Source organism: Wasmannia auropunctata, unplaced genomic scaffold (genome assembly GCF_000956235.1).
Source record: "Wasmannia auropunctata unplaced genomic scaffold, wasmannia.A_1.0 LD336023.1, whole genome shotgun sequence".
NCBI classification, from domain to species: Eukaryota; Metazoa; Arthropoda; class Insecta; order Hymenoptera; family Formicidae; genus Wasmannia; species Wasmannia auropunctata.
Window position 1 is genome coordinate 77,090 of NW_012026867.1, and position 24,648 is coordinate 101,737.

At 36.9% G+C, this 24,648-nt stretch overlaps 4 protein-coding genes across 9 annotated transcripts; all 4 read right to left on the reverse strand.

Annotated features, from left to right (window-relative positions):
- Positions 1–454: 454 nt before the first annotated feature.
- Positions 455–8,593, reverse strand: LOC105452947 (extensin-like). Of its 3 annotated transcripts, none has more exons than XM_011694509.1 (16): positions 8,297–8,593; positions 8,121–8,223; positions 7,883–8,015; positions 7,688–7,801; positions 7,493–7,614; positions 7,216–7,412; positions 6,984–7,132; positions 6,837–6,902; positions 6,587–6,744; positions 5,561–6,502; positions 5,265–5,483; positions 5,098–5,165; positions 3,634–3,737; positions 1,960–2,004; positions 1,662–1,877; positions 455–1,448 (listed from the first exon to the last, which is right to left on the reverse strand). In XM_011694509.1, the coding sequence occupies exons 2-16, from the start codon at positions 8,157–8,159 to the stop codon at positions 1,183–1,185; spliced, it is 2,838 nt and encodes a 945-aa protein (XP_011692811.1). In that variant the 5' UTR covers positions 8,160–8,223; positions 8,297–8,593; the 3' UTR covers positions 455–1,182. The 3 variants fall into 3 exon arrangements, 2 of the variants coding, with proteins under 2 accessions (XP_011692811.1, XP_011692812.1); XM_011694510.1 differs by having other exon boundaries at positions 3,634–3,734; positions 8,297–8,592; XR_974800.1 differs by lacking the exons at positions 455–1,448; positions 1,662–1,877 and having other exon boundaries at positions 1,959–2,004; positions 2,541–3,737; positions 8,297–8,592.
- Positions 8,594–9,880: 1,287 nt separating this feature from the next.
- On the reverse strand, positions 9,881–13,582 carry LOC105452948 (E3 ubiquitin-protein ligase TRAIP-like). 4 transcript variants are annotated; one of them, XR_974802.1, is made up of 6 exons: positions 13,284–13,582; positions 12,699–13,055; positions 12,512–12,613; positions 12,323–12,441; positions 10,865–11,069; positions 9,881–10,394 (listed from the first exon to the last, which is right to left on the reverse strand). XR_974802.1 is itself a non-coding variant. In XM_011694511.1 (4 exons), exons 1-4 carry the CDS (start codon positions 13,394–13,396, stop codon positions 12,408–12,410), a joined length of 606 nt encoding a protein of 201 aa, XP_011692813.1. In that variant the 5' UTR covers positions 13,397–13,582; the 3' UTR covers positions 12,276–12,407. The 4 variants fall into 4 exon arrangements, 1 of the variants encoding a protein (XP_011692813.1); XR_974801.1 differs by having other exon boundaries at positions 10,865–11,072; XR_974803.1 differs by lacking the exon at positions 10,865–11,069.
- Positions 13,583–13,927: 345 nt separating this feature from the next.
- On the reverse strand, positions 13,928–15,392 carry LOC105452951 (E3 ubiquitin-protein ligase TRAIP-like). The gene is made up of 5 exons (XM_011694514.1): positions 15,258–15,392; positions 14,689–15,033; positions 14,499–14,603; positions 14,308–14,396; positions 13,928–14,226 (listed from the first exon to the last, which is right to left on the reverse strand). Exons 1-4 carry the CDS (start codon positions 15,368–15,370, stop codon positions 14,309–14,311), a joined length of 651 nt encoding a protein of 216 aa, XP_011692816.1. The 5' UTR covers positions 15,371–15,392; the 3' UTR covers positions 13,928–14,226; position 14,308.
- A 1,636-nt stretch (positions 15,393–17,028) lies between these two features.
- Positions 17,029–19,534, reverse strand: LOC105452950. The gene is made up of 4 exons (XM_011694512.1): positions 19,487–19,534; positions 18,002–18,340; positions 17,812–17,919; positions 17,029–17,718 (listed from the first exon to the last, which is right to left on the reverse strand). The coding sequence occupies exons 2-4, from the start codon at positions 18,274–18,276 to the stop codon at positions 17,625–17,627; spliced, it is 477 nt and encodes a 158-aa protein (XP_011692814.1). The 5' UTR covers positions 18,277–18,340; positions 19,487–19,534; the 3' UTR covers positions 17,029–17,624.
- Between the last annotated feature and the right edge of the window lie 5,114 nt (positions 19,535–24,648).

Consider the following 24,648-nt stretch of genomic DNA (forward strand, 5'->3'; position numbering starts at 1 on the left):
GCGCTATCCGGCAAATTAAACTTCCCCGAAGTATCGGGGAACGCGGTTGGGTAACACGAGGAGAAGGCTGCTGGTTTTCTGACGTAGCGGCTAACAGACCGCCAGATCGGGATAACGAGCGAGTCCTGCGGGCCGCCGGCGGCTTTATCGAATTTGTATCGAGCGGAATTTCGCCCCTCGCTCGCCGTTCCCCCGCCTCTGCTCTGGAAACGCGGACGCCTTGGTCAGGATTTGATCGCCGTCGCTGCTACTGCTGCTGCTGCCGTTGCCCCTCCTCCTGTCAACCCAGCGGCGTTTAACGGGGCTAATTGCGACGATTGCTCGCTGCAAATGGAAACGGTGCGGTTTTACCGCTGTTTGCCAAATCGCGTCGACGTGGAAAACGGCAATCCATTCTGCGCGGCAGAAACGCGACGATACGCAAAGGCCGTCGGACATGAAAGTAGCTACTCAATTGGCAATAACGATTTATTTTATTGGCTTTGCCATAAAAACTGCATATATTGTTATACGTGTTACATGTCTATCTATAAGTAAATGAGAGAGATGATAGTTTCGCCGAGAGGAAACATATAAAGTAGATTATTACTCGCGTGCGAGTATATAAAACAAGTGACCTTCGGACGTACGATGATAGAATAGTTTGATCAAAATAACAGTTATCTGTTTTCAATAACATACATACACACATATATACATATGCATATGTATATTATACATATTGCGTGATTCTCGAGAGATGAGTTTTACAATTAATACAATTAATTAATAAGTAACTATCTTGCCAGCATTATTTTCATTATATAATCTCACTGTGTTTTTCTCGATCTCTCACTTCGATTCACTCACTCATTCACTCTCACCTAGTATAGAAATTAAATTATACCGTATAAATAATCTTCAACATTTTTACAAATTTTTACATACTGCTCAGTATTCTCCCTCCTTAAAATAGATTGTTAAATTAAGAACTGTCATTAGGAACACACAATTGAGTGCGAATAACACGATGCAGTTCCAGTTATTCGTATTTACATCAGATTCTTTGCAGTTTGGTTCTCGTCACTTCGTTATTACGTCAGCCGTTTTAAAACAATGTCACTTTCATTTAAATTGCATTGGTCAGTATCAAGATATAAGAGACAGAGCGTGAAGTGCTGCCTGCTGTAGTTTTATGACTTTTTAATTCATCCACGGTGGGCAGGACGGCTGATATGTCTGAGAGATTGGCACCTGGTAATGCTGCATCGTTTGTGGAGGATGCTGCGGCCGCGGTTGTTGATGATGCGGCGGCGGTGGCGGCGGCGGATTGCAGATCGATTGCATTAATGGATGCGCGTTGTAAGGCGGCGGTTTCGTCGTGTAGGGCGGCATTTGATTGTATTCGACGTTCAATGACTGCTCTAACGCGGCGTTCGGGGTGGGAGAGCGGTTACCGTCAGCGGGACCTGAGAACAGGCATCACCACAGATATGAAGATTTTTCAATAATCATCGTATCGTGTAAGAATTACGTTTATAATATGCAACTAGGTTCTAAAAAGAGATTTCTCATTTTTGACTTTTATTATTTATATCGAGGAAAGGACGATATATATAATCGCAGAGATTGTCAACATTTTAAGATAATAATAGTTTGACATGATGAATGAAATATCTTACCTCGTGGCCTGATTTGAGGTGGAGGCATATTAATAGGAGGTAATCCGGGACAGACTGCGGCAGGTTCCCCTTCCCTCGGAATCGGCGGTGGTCTACCCCAAGGAACCCTCATGTGATGACTTTGCCACGGCGCCTGCGGCGAAGGTAGAGGTGGTAGAGGTGGACCGTTGCCGACATGAATATTTCCAGATTCCGCCATTATGTTTGGATCATTTCCTATTTACGAAGTACATTGTACAATCTAAATTTGCATAACAAATATGTATAAAACTTTTGCGGTATAACATGTCGAACGTACCTGAAGACAGTCCTGCAGGCTTCTGGTCCAGATTCCGTTTCTCACCTAAACGATAAGACACATGATATAGAGGGAAAAGATACAGCATACTCTTAAGTACTTAACTATACGTAACATAATGTTGTATTTAACATGGCAAATTATGCGATGAAATATTGTAATGTAATGATAAACTTAAAAGTTCTCGCTGTGTTCAACGAAACACACGCATACACGTATAAATTAATCTTGACGGTTTCAATATCTATTGAACGATATGTTCACAAACGAAAAATGTAAAATTAAATTCTTTTTCTGAATTTGGATCCAAATCTAATTGCAAGAAGATTGTTAAAATTGTATCTGTATTGTAAGACTGCTGCCGGGATTTTCATCTTCCGCTTGAGACGTGTCACTGTAGCAATAAACAGAAATTTAGTTTTCTAGATTTGAATCTAATCTTACAAAGCTAAATTAAATATTAGGACAATATTTCACGCCATTAACCATTGCCAAATCAGCAGAGCGATTTGGCAATCGCTATTTCGAGTCTGAAAGCAAGCAATGCAATTTTTACATTCTTATGGATATTAGATGGTTACCGCTTAATTGATGGGTTATCAATTGCACTAAAAATTTGAAGCCATACAATTATTAGCTATCTGGATATAAAGTAAATTCAAACATTAAAACTGTATATCCTCCAAATTTCTTCCTCTCTTTCCGTTATGGATAACTGCTCAGAATACTGCAATAAAAACGATATCACTAATATAATATGCACAAATCATGTGTTATTATTCCGTATCAATGTTACATAACCTATAACATTAAATATATATATATATATATATGTAAACGAAGCGATCATCTATATTCCTTCCTTGGTAGTAATCTCTGGCGCGGACACGTTTAACCTAAGAAATATAAAAGTCCAAGGCATTGAACTTAAAATAGTAATATCAAAAATATATACGTATAATATGCCTTAACATAATCCTAATATTAAATATAGTTAATACTGGATAAACAAACACTGAAGTGTAGAAAATCGCAGGTTACACTTGCATCTGAAAACGCAGCTTATTTAATAAAAACGACACTATAAAAAAAAGCATTGAAATTAATATACTTGAGACACCGTCGCAACTGTATAAACTGTATAACACGTGCAGTGCTTTTGTCTAATCTAAAATAATAATAAATAAATTTAAAGATAACTGTATGTCAAAGCGTTCTATGCACAATGTGAGATTGGAATACCCCATATTATTTCCGGATGTCCATCTCTGCAGGTATCTTCAACAAATGCATAAACAAGCAATTCGCTAAGACGTAAATTAAAAGATCAAGAAAAATTTTTATGATATGCTTACCAAGAAATATTATTTACATTAACGATATACTACGTCTAAGAGTATTAAGAAAACAATGCTAGATATCTATCTGAAGTATATTTTATTTCTTAAAATTAATTATATCTGACATTCAAATTATACCCATATGACTAGATATATAATAAAAAAATAAAATTGCCAATAATCAAATTGTATTAAAGAAGAAATCCAAAGTCTTGAGGAAATAAAGTTGAACACCTTCAAAAATACAATCTTTTTACTGGCATACTTTTTTATAATATTGCATTTCCAAAAGATATCCAGCAATTTTTCAAGCTAAATACTCTTAGTTACAGACCTGGATGTGGAGGTGGCATAAGCATCTTGTCTCGATCTCCATGTGGCAGACCCGCAGGTGTAGGTGGACCATGTAAGACTTGCTGATGTCGATCACCTTCTCTGCTTAAACAATGCAGGGTGCGAATTATTAATTCCAAAATAACGACATGTACAGAAACGTTTCAAGCATTAAGACAAAAATCACCTGATGCACACCCTCGGATATTTCTGAAATGTGGAAAATACCTGGTTTTACCAGATCACAGTTAATGATGTCGAGAGAAACTTACATTTAGTATATTCTTAAGAACACAATTGTAATGTCGCAGGACATTACAATTACGTTCAGATAATCTGTGTGTGTATGAGTATTTTAATTTCTATTCTAAGTAGCAACTACATCGTCGCACTTTCCATCTCTTTTGGCTCATTACTTACACTAAAAAAAACACATATAATTGGTGGTCTGGCAAAAGCTGTATTTAGTGATTCTAATATAGAATTATGTGTAACATGAGGAAAATGCAAGTATATTATTATCTTTGCATTAAATTTTGCAAAGATAATAAAATTGCTTCATATTTTTAAAAATCTATACAACCATGCAAAATTCAAAGGAAGGAATAACGTTTTATGTGTGAAAGAGCAAGATATACCCATAACAAAATTATTAAACATTTACGAGTAACGCAAAGTTCAAATTTTCCAATCAAATTAAATTATTTTCGAAAGCTCTGATCTCACAAGTTCAAAAATTTATTATTTTAACATGGATATATCTGGATCTTACAGTTAATAATTTTTGTCCATACAGTTATTAACTTATTAGATTTTAGAGAATATCAATATCTGTGAATAAAAAAATATGAAATATTACAAAAATCTCACGAAATAATTAAATTTTTTATTTTTTGCACTTTTAGTATTATTGTGCAACACCTTATAATGCAAAAGCAGGTTTCTGTAAAAAAAAAAACAACAATAATGACTCACATTTTCTTCATGTAATTCTACAACAAATTTCGCACTTGCTACAAGTGAAGCATAAGCGATCTGAAGCAGTTGTTTCTTTATCAATTTCTTTCTTCGTATCGATAAAGTTCTTTCTAATCTTCGATTAAATTCATTGCACTATAGTATCCTAAGATTCTGTTTACACTATAGTATCCTAAGATTCTGAAAATCGTCAGCTTTTTTTTTTAGTAGTATTTATTTGGAAACTTTACACACTTGGTAGACCAGCTTTATTCGAGCACACGAGTTTTTTCCACGGTCTACCAAGGTATAGCTAGAATTAGTTAAAGTTAATTTATATACTCCTCCATTATACATAAGTAGTATGTACATAGGTGCATAGGTACATGCAACTGTTTACACTTTATACAAGGAGTATATAATGTAACCTTATCGGAGTAATATAAATTTATGCATTATAGCATCTCTATAAAGAAAAGTAATTGTATTCTCTCTTTCTTCGGCTTACCCTGTGCCGTGCCGTTGCGCAGGTAACGGAGTACACTGATACGGCGGCGGTGGTGGTGGTGGTGGTTCCTGTGGCACATATTTTAAAAGAGATTCGTAAGAATTGTCGTACGATTTCCACCGCATATCTCAATCTGATATGCATATATTTGCGCAGACGACACTTACCTGACCTCCCTCAACGTCCGAAAACCTTCTCTTTACTCCGTGTGATTTTTGCTGTTCTGGCGAATCGGGCTTCTGCTCGAATTGCTGATGAGGCGGTTGCATCGCGTAATGTATGTGACCGTTTTGATATTGCATGTGTTGAGGATGATACTGTATTTGAGCTTGAACTTGCGGCGGAGGTACGTTATGAAGAGGTATATTCTGCGGCGGCATTTGCATCTATAAATAATTGCGAAAGATCACATATCACACATTCATCATGAAAAGCAAAGACATTGGATATCAATTGTTGTTACCTGCAACTGCCCTTGCGGTTGTGGCATTTGCTGCGGCTGCTGAGCTTGGTACAGCCACGGAGCGTTCTGCGGCGGTGGCGGCTGCGTTGGCGGCGGCACGCTGGTAAGAATATTCATGGAATTCTGCATCTGGCCGATCGACGGCGGCGGTACTATTTGCGGAGGTGGCACCGGCTGCGGCAACGGTCCCTGTTCCATCGGGCCCTCCTGATGCTGAATCTCGCCGGGAGGAAGCGGCGGTTGTGGATGATGGGGAGACTGAGCGTTAGGTACCAGAAAAGTCTGCGCGGACGGCGGTGGAGGTACTTGTAAGTGGAACGGCGATGCGTGACCCTCGAATTGCGGAGGTATTATGTGCTGCGCGACACCCTGAGATTGCTCGTGATTCTGTTGCATCTGCGGCGGAACGATGTGCTCGCCAGGCTGCAGGACGAACTGCATTTGCGACTGCGACACGGGTGCCTGCACCTGCTGATACTGTATCTGATAGGTTTGCGGGACGGGAGGAGGCGGTTGATTCGGCGGAAAGTTCGGCGGCGGGAAATGAAGATGCAACAACGGCGGTGGCGGTTGTTGCGTTATGTTCAACGGCGCCATGGGAGGAGGTTGTTGCAAATTGACGTTGACGGTCTCGATAATTCCTTGGGACGGCGTGGCGGGCCTTTGCATGTTCGGCTGCGTATATACATACGACACCGCCCCGTTCACCGGCGCGTTGTTGCTCGTTATGAAACTCTGCTGCGTGGGGCTCTGCGGCGGCGGTTGACTCATGACATACATTTGCGCCACAGGCTGCGGCGAGGATTGTGATCCTGGTTGAATTCCTTGGATTTGCAATGGCTGACCGGGATGTATCTGATACTGAACTTGGCTTACTGTTGACGGAGGACCGATTAGTTGTACTTGCCCAACAGGTGGTGGCGGCATAAAAGTTTGTATTTCCTTCAATAAGAATGTTCATTTATATTAAAAAATTTATTTTTTTTTCAAGCGATCTTATATCTTAATTTGAGTCTGATAACTTACTTGAGCTTGTGGAGGTGGAACTAATGGTCCAGAGTGAGGTGGTATATGTACTCCTGGAGGAGGCACTGATACACCATGTCCTGGAGTACCAGCTACGGTAGCCGTAAGAATTGTTGCAGGCAATGTTACAACATTACTTTGTGAATGTTGTATGATATCTGTTACATAAGATGTAAAATATGTTGAAAAATGTATATCAACTTGAAAAAAAAATTATATTCTTATAACAGTCATCAATGCGCAATTCTACCTTGATGCTGTATCGCAACTACGTTTGGCTGTCCTAAGCTACCAATATTCATAGTTTGGAATTGGGCTGTAAAAGAAAAAAAAATTATGTACGATTTAACATGTGACTAAATAATTGTCTTAATTTTGCAAATTAACAAATACATACTTTGTGGTATCTGTGATTGTTCTATAACTTGCTGAGGTTGAATCGGTGGTGGTTGTTGCTGAATATAAGTTTGTAATTCGGACTGTATCGTTTGAATTAAGTTAATAGCCAATTGTTTTGCATTTTGCAGCGCTTCTGGCTTTGGATGCCTAAACAAATAGTATTTTATTAATTGTAGCTTATATTTAATTACAATCATTACTACATGCCACAAGATCTCAGGCGTTCTTACTCTATGTACAAGTGGAGTGGTTCCGGAGATTCTGCTCCCAAAACTGGATCAATAAACTGAGATCCTCTACCTCTTAAGGTTACATTTGCTCCAGTTTCGCCTCTAATATAAATTAAATTTGCATCACCCATGCCCAGTATACGTCCGCGTAAATCAAAACCTTGTGGCGCATTCTCGATACCAATGCAAATCTTCTCCTAAGAAATTGCACATATCAGTCAATAATACATAAGAGAACTGATAAATTATATATGAGATACGAATAAAAGATATCCACCACAGTGGTAACTCCAGAATGTAAGCTCATAAGAGGTGGCGGAGCATTTGTAAACCTGCTTGGTCTATTCAGTGAACTCTGATGCTCCGTTTTGATAATTTCATTGATTTTTTGTATCGCCACTGTATCAAATGAAATATCCATTAGATATGCGAATTGGTATTAAAATTTTTTTAAAAATAATACAATACGTACGATCAACATTATGTTTTGCGTGTCCCTGTATGTAAAGATACAATGGCCTTTCATTTGGGCAACGTAGCTTTTCTTGTTCCGTCATAAAACGCCCACGTGTCGATACAGTTGCTCCTATAAGTTACCACATAACATATAATATCGATACATATATACAAAAAAAAATACATAACTCAAGCTGAAGAGAAATTTCACCTGAATACGAATTAATTTCATCCTGCGTGTAGCCCTTGGTAAGTAAGGTTCTAGCGCTGGGTGGTGTCTCGTTAATCTCAAATTCCGACGTATACGTTTCTCCATTTTTAAATGCTGCATTTGACGCTGTTATCTAATTACAAAAGAGACCATATCGATTTAAAAAAAATGTAAAGTCATTCTCGTAAATCATGCACACAACACACACACATACACATACACATAATATAATACATACCTTATTGGAGTCAGAACCTCTTATTTTTCCCTTAGCCATAGAGACAAAATGTACACTACTGGAAGCAATGTGGCAATTCTCATGATCCCAACATTTTCGTGGGCTGTGAATTAAAATTGAAACGTAAGCCACCGTGCAGCTTAATGAATCCAGAAGGCAGGAGTGCAACGATTTACCTCAGCACGCGCCATAAAGTTCTGCCAAACACCGAAGCTCATAAATCATCGGAGCGGATAGGTTAGGCTTCTGCGTAAATCGCCTTGACAGTCACACATCGCAAACGCGCACTTTGCACGGTCAATTATCTCAAATGCTCAAGTTGCATTGAAGTCGTATGCATCGATCGCGTATTTTCCATGTACCGGGTAGTTAAATGTCGTTCGCGAGATTACGATAAAAATTCACTCGATCGTGAACGTGAACTGAACCATGGTCAGAGAGAAGCATGAGAACGGCCATCTCGGCGTTTTTCGCAAAACACCGAAAAACTCCCTCGTGCACCAGCGCCAATCCACCTTTGAGATAGAACTACGTAGCATCGCCATTTTCTGATACTGCCGATAAAATCATGGACAGGTTCGAGTCAGGGCTACATCAGATATTGTCGATAAAATATGGTGCGTGTCCGTGCTATATCCACAAAGTGGATGGAGAATATGTATATGTATACAATATATCATTACATATATTTACGCGTAATTTTTCTCTTGTTAAAGCCTAGAGAAAATATTATTGGAGTCGGAAAAATAAGCAAACAAAGATTGATATTATATCACGTACACAAGAATCACGAAAGACTAATTCTTAATATTTTATATGCAAAACTTATATAATGTATATGCATATATTCTGTTTTCACTTTGCATAAGGACATTTCGACAAAAAGAAAGAATAACAAATTATCCCGTTTCCTTATTTTATTGATAATTACATATAACCGAGAATATTTTGCATATTATATTAAGTAATTATATTAAAATAAATTATAGAAAATATATGGATTATTGTTACAAACAAATATTACTACCGTCATAAACGAGACAGAGTATATATTGATGCTGCATTTTGCGAAGTACATAGAGCATTTTTTGAAAAAAAGATGGATATATTGTCAGCGCCCTGCTGCAGCACATGGCCGGAGAATTACTGCCAAAGTATCAGATGCGCGATTGCCGTTCGCAATTGTATAATTAGATGCGAAATTTACAATCTTTATTTATATAGAGACAATATAAAATAATTATTATCATTAATTCAATTTATTTATTTTAGAAAGAAATTATAATTTTCTACTTGTTTATCAAATTTTATAATACTTAAAAGTTTATATTTAAAAGATATGATTCTTGGAAATATTTAATTTTTTTATTAAAATATCTGTTTGAAAAATGAATAAAGAATTTAGAATGCGCGTAATTATTTTTTGAAAGATAATTAGATATTTTGGGCACTGTGAAAGGTTGCAATAATTTTACAAAACAGGCTTGAATTTAAAAAATCTGATGGTCATATTTCGCTTATTTTACAAAACGAGTTTAAGACCATTTAAAGAATGTGACCATATTTCACTTATTTTACTAAGCAGTCTTGAGCTCCTTTAAAAAAATCTGGCCATATTTTGCTCATTTTTTAAAGCGGTCTTGAGTTTCTTTAAAAAATCTAGCCATATTTTGCTTATTTTACGCGGGCTTGAGTCCCTTTGAAGGATCTGACCGTATGGTCTAGATTCAAACTTTTTAAAATAAATGTTTATACTTTTCTAAATTATAAAAATATTTATAATTTATTCGTCTTTTCCTCTCTACACATTTTAACGCATTTTAATTACATTGTTACAATACATGAAGCATTAGCAAGTCTAAGAACAAAAATAAAAATATGTAATAATTTCATATAGATTTGTTCTGCTTTCTCAGAAAAAAAATAAATTAAAATTTTAGTTAATTCTGTCATACATATGTCATAGTAGATGTTTGTGGTTACAGGCATGAAACCGAAAATGAAGAATCATTATAGAGCGCATCAGCCGAGGCATTAGCTGTCGCATAGCGACCCCAGTCTATATGACAGCTTTGCGAGACCAGATCCTCTTACAATTAGCAGGATCAGCGAAGAGTTCAAGAGGAAGAACCTTAGCACGGATCCACCAACCATGACAGATTGTAGCATCACGACATGCGCCAGTCTTATTCCGGGCACCAATCTTCAAAACGTCCATAACGCCAGCACCGACACATTAGCCAGCCTTTGGACGCTGGGTGGGTGGTAATTATCCTGATTTATAAAGATATCAAAGTTATTTTCCCAAATTTAAATAGATTAAAGTACTTTTATTTATAGAAATCTCCCTTTACCAATTTGGAATCGATACGCGATAAATATCATTTCCTATGAATGAATATTTATTGAAATGGCCCGCGCATTTATAAGGAAAACAGATTGTGCCACAAGTGAAATAACAATTGCAACAAAAATCGAATCATTTCGTAACTCTGATATATTTTCGTAAAGAACTATAATTTGGGAAAGCCTTGGGGGAAGCAACATATATCAGAATACAATTGAGTTACTAAAAACAATTCTAACAAGTATAAGAATTGCATCATGATTGCAAATCCAAAATATATCAATTATCGATTGATAAAATTCTCGTTTCTTATTTCTTTGCAACATGCTTAAAAAATTCAACAAAATTGAGTGCCGTTAACGGCGTAAGCTGAAGCGCATTTTATTCTTTAACTTACTTCAAATCTATCGGCAATTCCCCCAACATGTCGATATATATGTTCGGCCAGTAAAACTTTGCCCATAACAAAATGACATAAGATGAAACGTCATTTCGTAGCCATAGTTTCACGAGAATATTTTAGAGTCATAAAATTTGCATCGTATGGGTATTCTCAGAGTATATGGTAGCTAAGCAACTGTGTGCTTTGGAGAACTCCTATGCTGCTGTAATAGTTTTGGAATTAAAATTTGTTGCAAATTTTAATAGAATTCTAATTTCTATTATCTAAATAAATTTTCGTTTACACTGTGAATTTGACTTGAATGTCCCTCGTATAAATAATAAATAATTAATTTCACATGCAAAAATTAACGAAGAATTAATTTGGTCTCTAATTTTGTGTTTTAAGAAAATCTTATATAATAGAAATATATATTGTATATTTATGATGTATAGGATTTGAGATCTTTTATTTTTCCTTTTCAAAATGCATTAAAATATAATACAACTATGTGGAAAGCATATTTGTACATATATCACAAAATACAAAATTTGTATTAATACCAAAACTTCGAGGATAAGTCAAAAATTATTTACACTTTTGTTTCCAACACAATTTTTTCCATAAAAGTAGGGGTTCAACAAGTACATCATTTTTCTACATAGTCTCCTTGCTTTTCAATGCACTTGGTCCAGCGATCCATATTCTGTATTCTCTCCAGGAAAATTTTTGGTTGGTCGCGCAGATATTTATGCACCGCTTCCTGTACCCCGATTCTGTAACTCTTAATGATAATTCAGTATCGTTATATTGTCGTTGCGCAGCTTTTTTACCATCCAAAATATCAGCGCAACGACAGTGTCGGTATCATTATACATTGCGTCATTGCGCAGATATTTTGTATGGTAAAAGAATTGCGCAACGATAATATAACGATAATAAATTGTCGTTAAGAGTTACAGAATCGGGATACTGGAAGCAGTGCATAAATGTCTGCGCGACCAACCAAAAATCTTCTTCCTGGAGGGAATACAGAAGCTTGTGGATCGCTGGACCAAGTGCATTGAGAAGCAAGAAAACCATGTAGAAGAATAATGTACTTGTTAAACCCCCTTTTATAGTAAAAATTGTGGAAACAAAAGTGTAGACAATATTTGACTTACCCTCGTAAATTCCATTACAGCAGATTCCAGGATTAAATTAATTACCTACATGTAAGTATCTGCTTTTATCGTAATTAAAAATTTTTCAGCCAATTGTTTCGGCTACTAAATTCGGCAACAGTTTTGATTTTTTTTTATTAAAAAAAAGGCGCTAGCTTTTTTAGTTCATTAACTCGATGTTGTAGGGACAAATTTTGTCTTTTGTAATGTGCGAAATGTACCTCAAAGTCTATAAAAATCAAAATAATATGATGGAAATAAAGTTCAATTAGGATCATTAGATGTATTTGTAAACGTTGAAAATACATACACTTTTTTAGATCGCTCTTATTCTAGGGAACCGCGGTGCCTTGAAAGCTGCCCTTGTGGATAATTGAGTTTGATTTGAATTGTTTTCATTTTCTCAGTTTCATTGCCCTGAAATAAGCCCTAAAAATCAAAATATATCATATTAAAATGTATCAAATATAAAAATATATGAAGAGTTACTAAGACATACTCTTTCAGATGAAAAAAATGATGAATTATACTGTTGCGATCATGTGTTCTAAGTATATCCCGCAAATCCTTAAACGTAAACACCGATGGCGTTTTATATATCCTGCAAAAATTTCACAACACGAAAATCGGTTTGAACAATTCAAGCTCCCAACAATTAAATTACATGAGACGACCAACAAACATACTCTCGAAACTGTTTCACCTCTCTTTTCTTCTCTGATAACTTCTTTTTCAGAACTTCATACTCTTGAAGCACCTTATTCAAATTTCTTATCCTATTCTTTGTGTGACAAATAATCGAATTTTTACACCTGATTTTGTTTTCCACCAGTCGCACTTGCAGCCTGAGATCAGCGTTCTGCTTCTTCAAAACCGCATTTTTTGAAGTGTAATGCCTGATGTTCCTTTCGTTCAGTAGATCTTGAAGTTTCAGGCCATTAATCCTCTCTTGCAAATTGTCCTCGTTATTCGAAACCGTGAAGTAGGCCTTATAGATTCTATTTTTTGTCGTTCTGGCACAACATTGTGGACAGATCTCCGACCTGTGGGACAAATACATGTAAAATAGTAGTGACGTCCGATCGATTTGTCGTCTACATTCAAAACAGAGTTCATTTAAAATTAATAAAAAAAGAAATATACGTCTCATATCTCCGAGAAGACGGACAACGAAAGATGCAGAAAACATAATCAAAACACGAACGATTCTGGCGATATGCCGTATGCGTCGTTTCCAACACGTGGAAACATAACCAATAGACCATGTTTACCTTTCGAACCACTGGAATAGACAGCGATGATGAAACACATGTCCGCAATGAGTGAAAAAAATGTCTTCGGTTGGTGCCAGTAGATCGTGACATATTGTACAGAAGATTTTCATTCTAAAATGGGCAACGAAACGAAAGCAAAAGCGAAAGCACAAACGACAGGTCGACAGCGATCCGACGCATGGACATGGACATAGGAAATAGGAATATAATACAGGGCCTGTTCACTCCCATGTATTTTTGGGGGACAGCGTTTTGGCGCCCTCACAGACTGACACTCGGCAAAATGGAACTAAGTATCCAAATCTGTCGGTAACATAGTCCTATATACATATACATATATATATATCGTTTTATTATATTTATTATATATATATGTATATATACATATATAGTTTTTATATATATATATATATATATATTTACTTATTTTTGCTTATTTTTGCTTTTTTATATATATTTACTTATTTTTGCTTTTTTTGATAACAAAATATATAATTCTGCATGTATAAATAATTAATTTCACATGCAAAAATTAACAAAGAATTAATCTGGTTCTTAATTTTTTACTGTTTTAAGAAAATCTTATTTAATAGAAATATATATTGTTATATATTTATAATGTATAGGATTTGAGAGATCTCTTATTTTTTCTTTTCAAAATGTATTTGTAGATAGCACATTTGTATACAACAAAATAAAAAATTTGTGTTGGTACCAAAACTAAATTCCATTACAGCAGATTCCAGGATTAAATTAATTACCTGGATGTAAGTATCTACTTTTACCACAATTAAAAATTTTTCAATGAATTTTTTTCGGCTACTAGATTCGATAACATAGTTTTGATTAAAAAGTAGCTTTTCCAGTTCATTAACTCGATGTTGTAAGGCGTAGAGATAAATTTTATCTTTCGTAATGTGCAGAACGTACTTCAAAGTCTCTAAAAATCAAAATAATATAATGGAAATGAAAAGTTCAATTAAGATCATTAGATATAACTGTAAACATTGAAAAAACATACACTAGTTTTTAGACTGCTCTTTTTCTAGGGAACCGTGGTGCCTTGAAAGCTGACTTTGGCTAATTGTCTTCATTTTCTTAGACATTATCCTAAAATAAGTGATAAGTGAGTTGTCAAAATCGAAAAAATATATCATTAAAATATTAAAATATATCAAATATATAAACACATACAGAATTACTAAGACATACTTTTTCATAATAAAAATATATTTAATTAAAGTGTTGCGATCAGTCGTTTCCCTAAATATATCCTGCACATCCTTAAATGTACTTGCTGACAGCGCTTTATATACACTGCAAAAAGTTCACACAACAAAGATCAGTTCAAGTAATTCAAGCTACCAACAATTAAATTATATGAGACGACCAACAAACGTACTCTCGAAACTGCTTCACCTCTCTTTCCTTCGCTGATAACTCCTTTTTCTGAACTATATATTTTTGATGCTCATTTCTGAAATAGCTATCCTCTTCCAGTAAGGCATAAATAGTCGAATTTTTCTGCCTGATTTCGCTTTCCATTTTTTGCACTTTCAGCCTGAGACTAGCATTCTGCTGCTCCAAAACCGCATTTTTCGAAATGTAATACTTGATCATACTTTCGTTCAGTAGAACTTGACATTTCTTGAAATTGTTCTCATTCTTGATATTCGAAACCGGCAAGTTGGCCTTATGGATTCTATCTATTGTCGTTCTGGCACGACATTGTGGACAAGTCTCTGACCTGTGGGACAAATACATGTAAAATAGTAGTGACGTCCGATCGATTTGTCGTCTACATTCAAAACCGAGTTTATTTAAAATTAATAAAAAGAGATATACGTCTCATATCTCCAAGAAGACGGACAGCGAAAGATGCAGAAAACATAATCAAAACACGAACGATTCTGGCGATATGCCGTATGCGTCGTCCAACACGTGGAAACATAACCAATACACCATGTTTACCTTTCGAACCACTGGAACAGGCAGCGATGATGAAACACATGTCCGCAATGAGTGAAAAAAATGTCTTCGGTTGGTGCCAGTAGATCGTGACAGATAGTACAGAAGATTTTCATTCTAAAACGGGCAACGAAAGCGAAAGCAAAAGCGAAAGCACAAACGACAGCGATCCGCTCGTCCGACGCATGGACATGGACATAGGAAATAGGAATATAATATAAGCCCCGTCGGCCGTCACGCCGTGTGTGCACCGTGCGGCGGCCGGCGTATGCACGGTGTGCACTATGCAGACATGCAGTGTGCAGATTGCAGACATGCAGTATGCTCGCGCATGATCGTGGAACAGCCCGAACAGCTGATGGATTCTTGCTTGCTCTCGAACGACTCGAACTTTCTCGCAGCCTCGGGGCCCTCGGGTCACTTTGGAGCTTGTTGCTGCATTGTACATACTTACATGCAATGATTGCGATCCGTCATAATCAGCAAACAAATCTGATTTCTCGAAATTAAAGCATGAAAATATCCCTCGATAGGAAATTCGATTGGTGTTGAAATACTTTGAAGGCTTCGAAAATCAGTGCACTGCAGCAAGATTACTTGTGGAACAATAGACTGCATTTGCGAAGGTTAACATGTTTTAGCAGCTAATAAAAACAAAAAAATTATAATACGTGGGCTCTTTCTTTTTTATCAAATTTAAAATTCAGAGGTTGTTTGCAATGCATAAGTCGCAGTTCGTCGGTCTAGACGACAAGCCATGCGATGATGCGATACGAAATGCCTTTTGTGCGATTGCACGTTTGTCCTTCCAAACGAACAAGATAATTTTTTCACGCACTTGTTTAAAGTGCATCGTCTCATTATAGCTGATTCTTGGAAAATAGCTAGCTTAAGAAGGTAGAATAATCAATTCTTATTCTGTTGCTTGCCATTTGTATATATTCTTTGCAATCAGATCTAATAATCCTGACAGACAATTTCAGTTGTGTACACTACTGGAGCATAAAATTTAAAGAGGCACCATTAACTATATACTTACTGCAGTACAATGTTAATGGATTGCACACCTGATGGACGTCAAGTAAAAATGAACATTATATTCCATGCTTTCTGACTGTCTGTCAGAGGACAAGACTTTGAGAGAGGAGATACATCCGACCAAACTGGTATGTGCATCAATGAAAAGTCAATAAATTAAAGTTGTTAAATTAAATAATATATAATGATTTTTTGAACCAATTTTGAACCAAATTATGTAGTACAATGTAATTTGTAATTATTATTTTAAGGAATGGACATTGGCACAACAGGCAGCTGAGTGTGCAGATACCAGCTTTAAGCGCAGCTGTTTTATTCTACTAAAATCTGTGGATCATATGCCTTGTATGTAAAACACCTTTATTAGAAGCACAATCTTGACAAGCCAGAAAATTTGGTGTTCATTGACGAGCTTGTGGACAAAATCCAAAACAAAATTGAAAGTATTGCGTATTAAAAAATTAGAATATGAATCTGCAGGTACTCCAGTAGCATAATGCTGTATACACTTGTGTGTATTAAGAATATAAATACATTTCATTTTCTTTTTAGTTTAATATGCATTTATTGTGAAGGATCGTATTAAGTATGGTATTAAAGGAGCATATGCAAAAAATTCCACGAATGCATAAATCTTCATAATAAAGCATACGATAAATTTTATTTAAACAATTATCTGGAGCCAGAAAGGATTTGGAAATGAAAACAGGTAATGCGCAGTTTGAGATGAGAAATATTAATACTTCAAAAATATATTTTTTTATTTCTACAGGCTAATTCAGAAATAAATCCCGAAGTAGCAGGTGGCAATAGCAACAATGAGGACGAAGACAGTTCATGATTCGATTGGAATGACAAATCTATCGGGATAACATGCCTATTTTGTAATTATAGCAACAATGAATTTACCTGTATCAGAGAGAAGGATTTCATATCTCTTACTTAATTTCCTTTTCAAAATGTATTTGTGGACATTTATATATAATAAAATAAAAAATTTGTATTGATACCAAAATTAAATTCCATTACAAGGGTTATTTCCTTGGACTATTTCCAGGATTAAATTACCTGGATGTAAGTCTGCTTTTACATAATTAAAAATTTTTCAATGAATTTTTTTTTGGTACTAGATTCAGTAACATAGTTTTGATTTAGGGTAAAAAGTAGCTTTTTCAGTTTATTAACTCGATGTTGTAAGGCACAGAGATAAATTTTGTCTTTCGTAATGTGCGGTACGTACCTCAAAGTCTCTAAAAATCAAAATATTATAATGGAAATGAAAAGTTCAATTAAAATCATTAGACATAACTGTAAACGTTGAAAAAACGTACACTAGTTTTTAGATCGCTCTTTTTCTAGGGAACCACGTTGCCTTAAAAGCTGACCTTGTGGATAATTGATTGTTTTCGTTTTCTTAAATATTATGCTGAAATAAGTGATAAGTGAGTTATCAAAATCAAAATATATAATATTAAAATATATCAAATATAAAAATATATGAAGAGTTACTGAGACATACTTTTTCATAATGAAAATATATTTAATTAAAGCACTGCGATCAGTCGTTCCCCTAAATATATCCTGCACATCCTTAAGTGTCCTATTTGCCGACATCGCTTTCAATATGCTGCAAAAAGTTCACACAACAAAGATCAGTTCAAGCAATTCAAGCCAACAATTAAATTATGTGAAACGACCAACAAACGTACTCTCGCTTCGTCACCTCTCTTTCCTTCTCTGATAACTTCTTTTTCGGAACTATATACTTTTGATGCTTCTTCTCGAAATATCTTTCCTCTTCCTTTAAGGCATAAATAGTCGAATTTTTCTGCCTGATTTCGCTTTTCATCTTTTGCACTTCCAGCCTGAGACCAGCATTCTGCTGCTCCAAAAGCGCATTTTTCGAAATGTAATGCTTGATCTTCCTTTCGTTCAGAACATCAAATTTCTTGAAATTGTTCTCATCCTCGATATTCGAAACCATGAAGTAGGCCTTATGGATTCTATCTTTTGTCGCTCTGGTACGACATTGTGGACAAGACTCCAACCTGTGGGACAAATATGTGTAAAATAGTAATTGACATCCGATTGACTTGTCGTCTATTTCAAAACGAAATGGGAAATCTTACAACGGAACAACGGACTTGTTTTATCTGCATTCTTCTGTAGTCGCATTAATCGACTTTAATCAACTAAAAATCGATTAAAATTAATAAAGAGATATAGGGTAACTGTCCCTATTAATGTGCCCTGAACCTATTAGTGTGCTTTTATATTGAAATAAGTCATAAAAGTAAACTGGTACAAATATATAGACAAAGTATTTTTTTTATTAAGTTAAAGTATTAACTTTATAGAAAAAAAATACTTTGTCTATTTATTTGTAACAGTTTATTTTTATGACTTATTTATATATAAAAGCACACTAATAGGTACAGGGCACACTAATAGGGACAGTTACCCTACGTTTTATATCTCTATCGAGAAGATAGACGACAGAAGATGCAGAAAACATAATTAAAACACCAATGGTTCTGGCGATATACGTGTCTATCTCGTGGAAATATGACCAATAGACCATGTTTACCTTTCGAACCACTGGGACAGGCAGCGGTGATGAAACACATGTCCGCAATGAGTGAAAAAAATGTCTTCGGTTGGTGCCAGTAGATCGTTACAGATAATACAGAAAATTTTCATTCTAAAACGAAAGCGAAAGCAAAAGCGAAAGCACAAACGACAGCAATCCGCTCGTCCCATGGACATAGGAATATAAGGGGACAAAGCATATGCTTCCTCCCCTTATATTACTACCCATGGATCGTCCGACGTCCCGTGTCCGTGCCATGGTGGAACTTGGAAGGGATAGCATTGGCAAATGGCAAGCGTTTCTTTCTAAAAACAGAGAGGATCTCTGCTGGTAGTACTCAAGCCAGGTGACTCGGTCGTGATCGACAATCATGGAACGACCGGCGGCAAACGTATCGAGACCGAAATTATTAAAGCACGGTCACTGTCGACGTTCGAGGTCAGAGCTGAGATAGGAACAACAATGAAACGGCACACCGATCAAATTGTAAAGCCGGTACGTCGCTCCGAGAGAATTCCGAATCGGAAGATGTAATGCCGAGCTCCATTTGAAACAGGGAGGAATTGTGAGTACGTGTGTCTGGCGATGTAGCATGATCGCTCACCTGGTTGGCGTCGTGTGGCATCGCACGTGCCTCGGCGCGATTCCTGATCTGAGCCGGCGCGATCGCGCGACGTGGTTCACTCTCGTTGCGCCCCGTATATCAAGCGCACATGTTTTTCCGTACTCATGTATTTGGTATTCAATAAACGATACTCGGGATCATGATCACGGTCGTGTAGTTAATTGTTCACCCACGTGCTCAGTTACGCGTACGCAGGAACGAATATATAGCAGTATTTTTATAATTTTTTTTTAGAAATATATATATATCAAAGATTAATTAAATAAATTTACGAATTTTTATAGACTTAAAGGAGACATGGACTTTGAGGACAGTGTTATAGCAAAAAATAAAAAAGCGGGAAAAAACTGAAACAAATTTAAAAAATTGATTATTGAAATTCATCATTTGTTAAAATGGTATGTATATTTAATTTTATAATATATAACTATCTTATAACTTTCTTATTAATCTTATAATATCTTATATTTTTACAGTCGTCAAGACATAGCAAGAAATGAATAATGTTTTAAGACCAGGACTTCATTTGATAGCTTATGCTTATAATACATTGGAAACATTTAAACAAAATTTAGATCACATTAGGATGTAAGTATATAAAATTAATACGCTAAAGTTTAGTTATAACTAAATAATAACTAAATATAATAACTATACATAACACTTTCGTAGACCATCATTATCACCGCAAAGGACAAATTCCTCTTTAAGTACAAGATCAGAGAACTCGCAGGAAATGAATGAATTAAGCGGTACATTATTGGAATATAATGTAACAAACCCTGATGTTAATGATCCTATTCAGTAAGTTTGTTTCTATAATGAAAATAGGCAAATTTCAAGAAAGAGCAACTTTGTTACAAATTATCGACGAATTTTTAGTTATAACTGAATAATAACTAAATAATAACTATACATAACATTTTCGTAGACCACCAAGAATTTCAACACCGCAAAGGACAAATTTATCCATAGGATCTGCAAGATCTGCAGAAAATTCACAAGACATAAGTGATAACATAACGAATCCAAATAACGATAACCCAATCGAGTAAGTTTGTTTCTACAAATTAAGTAAATTAAAAATTAAAATTACAAATTAAAAATAGGCAAATTTCAGAAAAGAGCAACTGTTAAAAATTATCGACGAAGTTGCTCTATCTTAAAATTTGCCTATTTTTAAAGGAAAGGTGATCCTTTAATTTTTTATGTGTGTATTTTCTAATACACTTCTTAAATATTTCTACTTAGACAGCCTCGGCGAACTGACGAAGAAGATGACGCTAGTTCGGATTTTGACGTTAATATTGAAGAAATACGTCAGACACTACAAATTGCTAATAATAATATTAGCAATACGTGTCAAATACATTACAATACATTACAAAAAGTTAACACAAGTTTAAATGAAATGGAAGGAAAATTTGTAAAAAGAAAAAAGTAAGTGATACTTGTTAAATTATACGTAATACAGATGTATAATTATAATTATTAATGTATAATATATTAATAATTTAAATTAAATTAAGCAGCAATGGCAGAATTGAAGTAATTGAAGAAGTCTCTACACAGAATCCTGCCGATCTTGGACCTTCCACGTCCAATTCAAAAAATAACAAAAATCAATCTTATACATATATAGCAAAAATATACCAATAAACCTTTGTTAAGTTGTCAACTGAGGTGGAAGCGCAACAGACAAAATCTGACAATGTATTAAAGCCGAAAAAAAATAAATCTTATACATATAGCAAAAATGCTCAACAACAAATCGCAATTAAAACAGAAAGTTGCGCAACTCACATTGAGAGATAAAATGATAACGCATTTAAGATTAGGCGCAGTTACGCGTCTAGATTCATATTTATAAATGAGGTACTCTACAACAATGACAATTCGCAGTCTAAGCAATACTTTAACAAAAATCCTGATGCTTTTATGATTTATCACGCGGGATATAAACAGCAAATTGAGCAATGGACAATAAATCCACTGTTGTAATATCGTCAATTAATAAACTGTACAGTACGTATGCCTTGTTCTTATTCTTTTTTGGTGTCGCCGTCGCTTGCACGTCATCCTTCCACGCCGCTCGTACTCCCAACAGGACGGCAGGAAGCACCTCAGTCCATCGCTCGTTCCTCTGGCATTTGATTGCGGCCGTGAGCTGACGGTGGAACCGCTCCATGCCATTGGCTTGAAGATGATACGCCGTTGTTTTTAAGTGGGTCGTCCCGGTCAAATCGTTCAACTGTTTGAACAACAGGTGGGACTCGAATTGCCGCCCGCGATCCATCATGACCCTGGTAAGGTCACCCCGAATCGCGCGATCCAACCCTCGTAAAAAGCCCTGGCGACTGTTTCTGCCTCCTGGTCTCCGAGCGGTAATGCCTCTGGCCACCATGAAAAACGATCGACACACGTTAAACAATATCGCATGCCCTCTGAGACTGGCATTACGATTATGTCAATGTGCATGTGCTCGAATCTTCTTGAGGGTGCGGCGAATGCTCCTATCGAAGCTGCGACGTGCCGTGTAATCTTTGCCCGCTGGCACGGCACGCACATGCGGGTCTAGTCGCGGCAGTCCGCTCTCATCGACGGCTAGACATAGCGTTGAGCCGCGAGCTTGACCGTCGACTTTATTCCCGGGCGCGCCAAGTTGTGAACAATGTCGAAAGCGACCCGCCGAAAGGGCCTTGTTAAAAAAGATCGTGGCGTCGCTGTTGCTGTGTCACAATATACAGTGACTCCTGTTCCTGGAATCTCTGTCTTCTCCAACCGCAGACTGAATTCCGGTCTCATATATGCCTTGATCTCCTCGTTGTTTTGCTGTGATCCAGCTCTGCGTCCGCCCTCGGATGCGCCAGGAGAGCGGCCTGAGCCAGCCTCTCTCTCGACGACTCGAACGCCTGTTCGGCCTGTGGTGTCCACGCTACTGATGTTTTCCCCTTGGCGTTATGGAGAAGGTCATTCAACGGGGCTAGAATTTCCGCAGCCCCCGGCACGAACCTCCGATAAAAGTTTAACATGCCGTGGTATCGACGAAGCTCCCTTGCTGTGTTCGGTTTCCGGAACTCGCGAATTGCCCGCGCGCGGGAAACGGCCGGGTCCCCTCTCCGGTCACGAGGTACCCAAGAAACTCGATCTTCGACCGACCGAACGCGCACTTTGCCGAATTAAGGACCACTCCGTATTCTCGTAATCGATCGAATATAAGACTCGCAGATGGCCTCAACAATTGTATCGGCGATATCCGCGATTTGATCGACTGTGTCCTCCGTTCGCGTCACTAAATGCGGCTGAATGTACGCGGGCAGCCGAGACAACCATACCCGTGCGCAACACCTTGTCCCCGACAACGCTCCCGGCGAGACTGCGGAGGTGTCGCAAAAATTGAGACGGTTTTCGGTCTCCGATCTCCTTGTGCTCCAGGAGCCTCCGCGTCTTATGCTCCTGGGAGAGGCTAAGGCGTTTAAATCAATTTCGTCTTGAGCGTCTCGTACGCGCGCTCCGCGGGCGGATTCATATTAATATCGCGCACTTCCGTGGTGTAACGCGGCCCGATCGCGGTTAGCGCATACCCGAATTTTGTGGAATCGACCACAATGCCGGCAACCTGGAAACGGTCAACGATATTAAACCGGAGTTCCGGATCGGCGGGAGTAAACTCCGGCATACGCAGGCCAACACGGCTTACCTCGGCTCCAAGCGCGAAAAGTCCTACCGGCTGGTCCAGATCCGCTCCCACCGGCTGTTGCACCACCACGGGCCGCTGTTCAAATTGTCTCTCCTGCTCCGCTTGCGCCCGTTGCTGTCCGGATGCAGGGATGTCGTCGTAGAGGCTCGGCATATCTTTCTATTTTGCTTCACTACACGCTCATGGCCACTTGAATCGAATTTCCTGCTCCGCGCGCTTCCACCGAACACTTCCAATTCGTCGTTAAAACGAAAGAATTGGTCAAAGTTTTTGTAAAAAAAAACAAGAAATCGCGTCGCGATCACGTCGTCGGGTCACCACTTTAGTGCTCGCCTTTGCACGGCGAGGAATTAATCCGTATCGCTTTCCGAAAATCGAGGAGCACGAAGTACTGCGCGAGCGGACACGTCTCTCGGAGGCAAAATACGAAAAATTAACGCGACGCGCCTCTCGCTCCTGCTTTTTATCGACACATGCCCCTCTAGAAGGCTCCCCCCTATCCTTTTGTCAAACAACGAGCAAGATTACCTTATAAGGTAATCATTGTCGGAGCCTTGTAGAAGGGCATGATTTGTCATCGCTCGCTTTTGAGAAAAACATGTTTTGCTCGAGCACGCCGTTTCGCGCTGCTCGAGGGGAAGCAGCACGTGATTGGGCGCTGGCGACGGCGGCGGGCGCTGAGCGCGACCGTTGCCGCCGCGCTCGGGTTAATAGGTGAGACGGATTGCCGTTCGCATTTATGGATAGAATTAAGCCAGCAAACATTAGTTTGGAGCAAATATTCATCCATATATTCTTAAATTAACACCAACAAAATGTCATAGATCGAGATTGTCGTATATGACCGCAAAAGCAATTCCTTTTTTATTTTTTAAAAATAAGAATATAATCGAATTTAATTAAATAAATATAAGAACGGTACTTTAGGAGTTAATAATACATAATAATTTTGTAAAATAAAAAAGGATTTTTTAAATTGTTGTATATATAAAATAATAAAAATGGATCTAATTTAACAATAATGCATGTTATATAAAATGAAATGTAATCTTGCAGATTTAAATTTTTAATAAATTTTTTTAAGGTTAATCTATACAATTTCTAAACAAAGAATAAAATATTCTAAATTATAAAGAATACGGCACATGCATTTATTGTATTAATTAGAGACTATATAGGATTTATCCGATAAAATTTAATTTAATTTATCAAAATTTTATCTATAAAAAAAATTATATAATATTCGTCTTAAATCTAAATTATTGGATCAATTTGTGACAACATTATTAGATTATTATTTTAAAATAATTAATATTTAATATTTTATATATAGTGAAATACTTGGTTACATTGATAGTGTAGAATCTACACACGATACGTAGGAAATAAGCAACAATTTAAATTCTTCAAATTTTATTTAAATAATGGAAATGGTAGACAT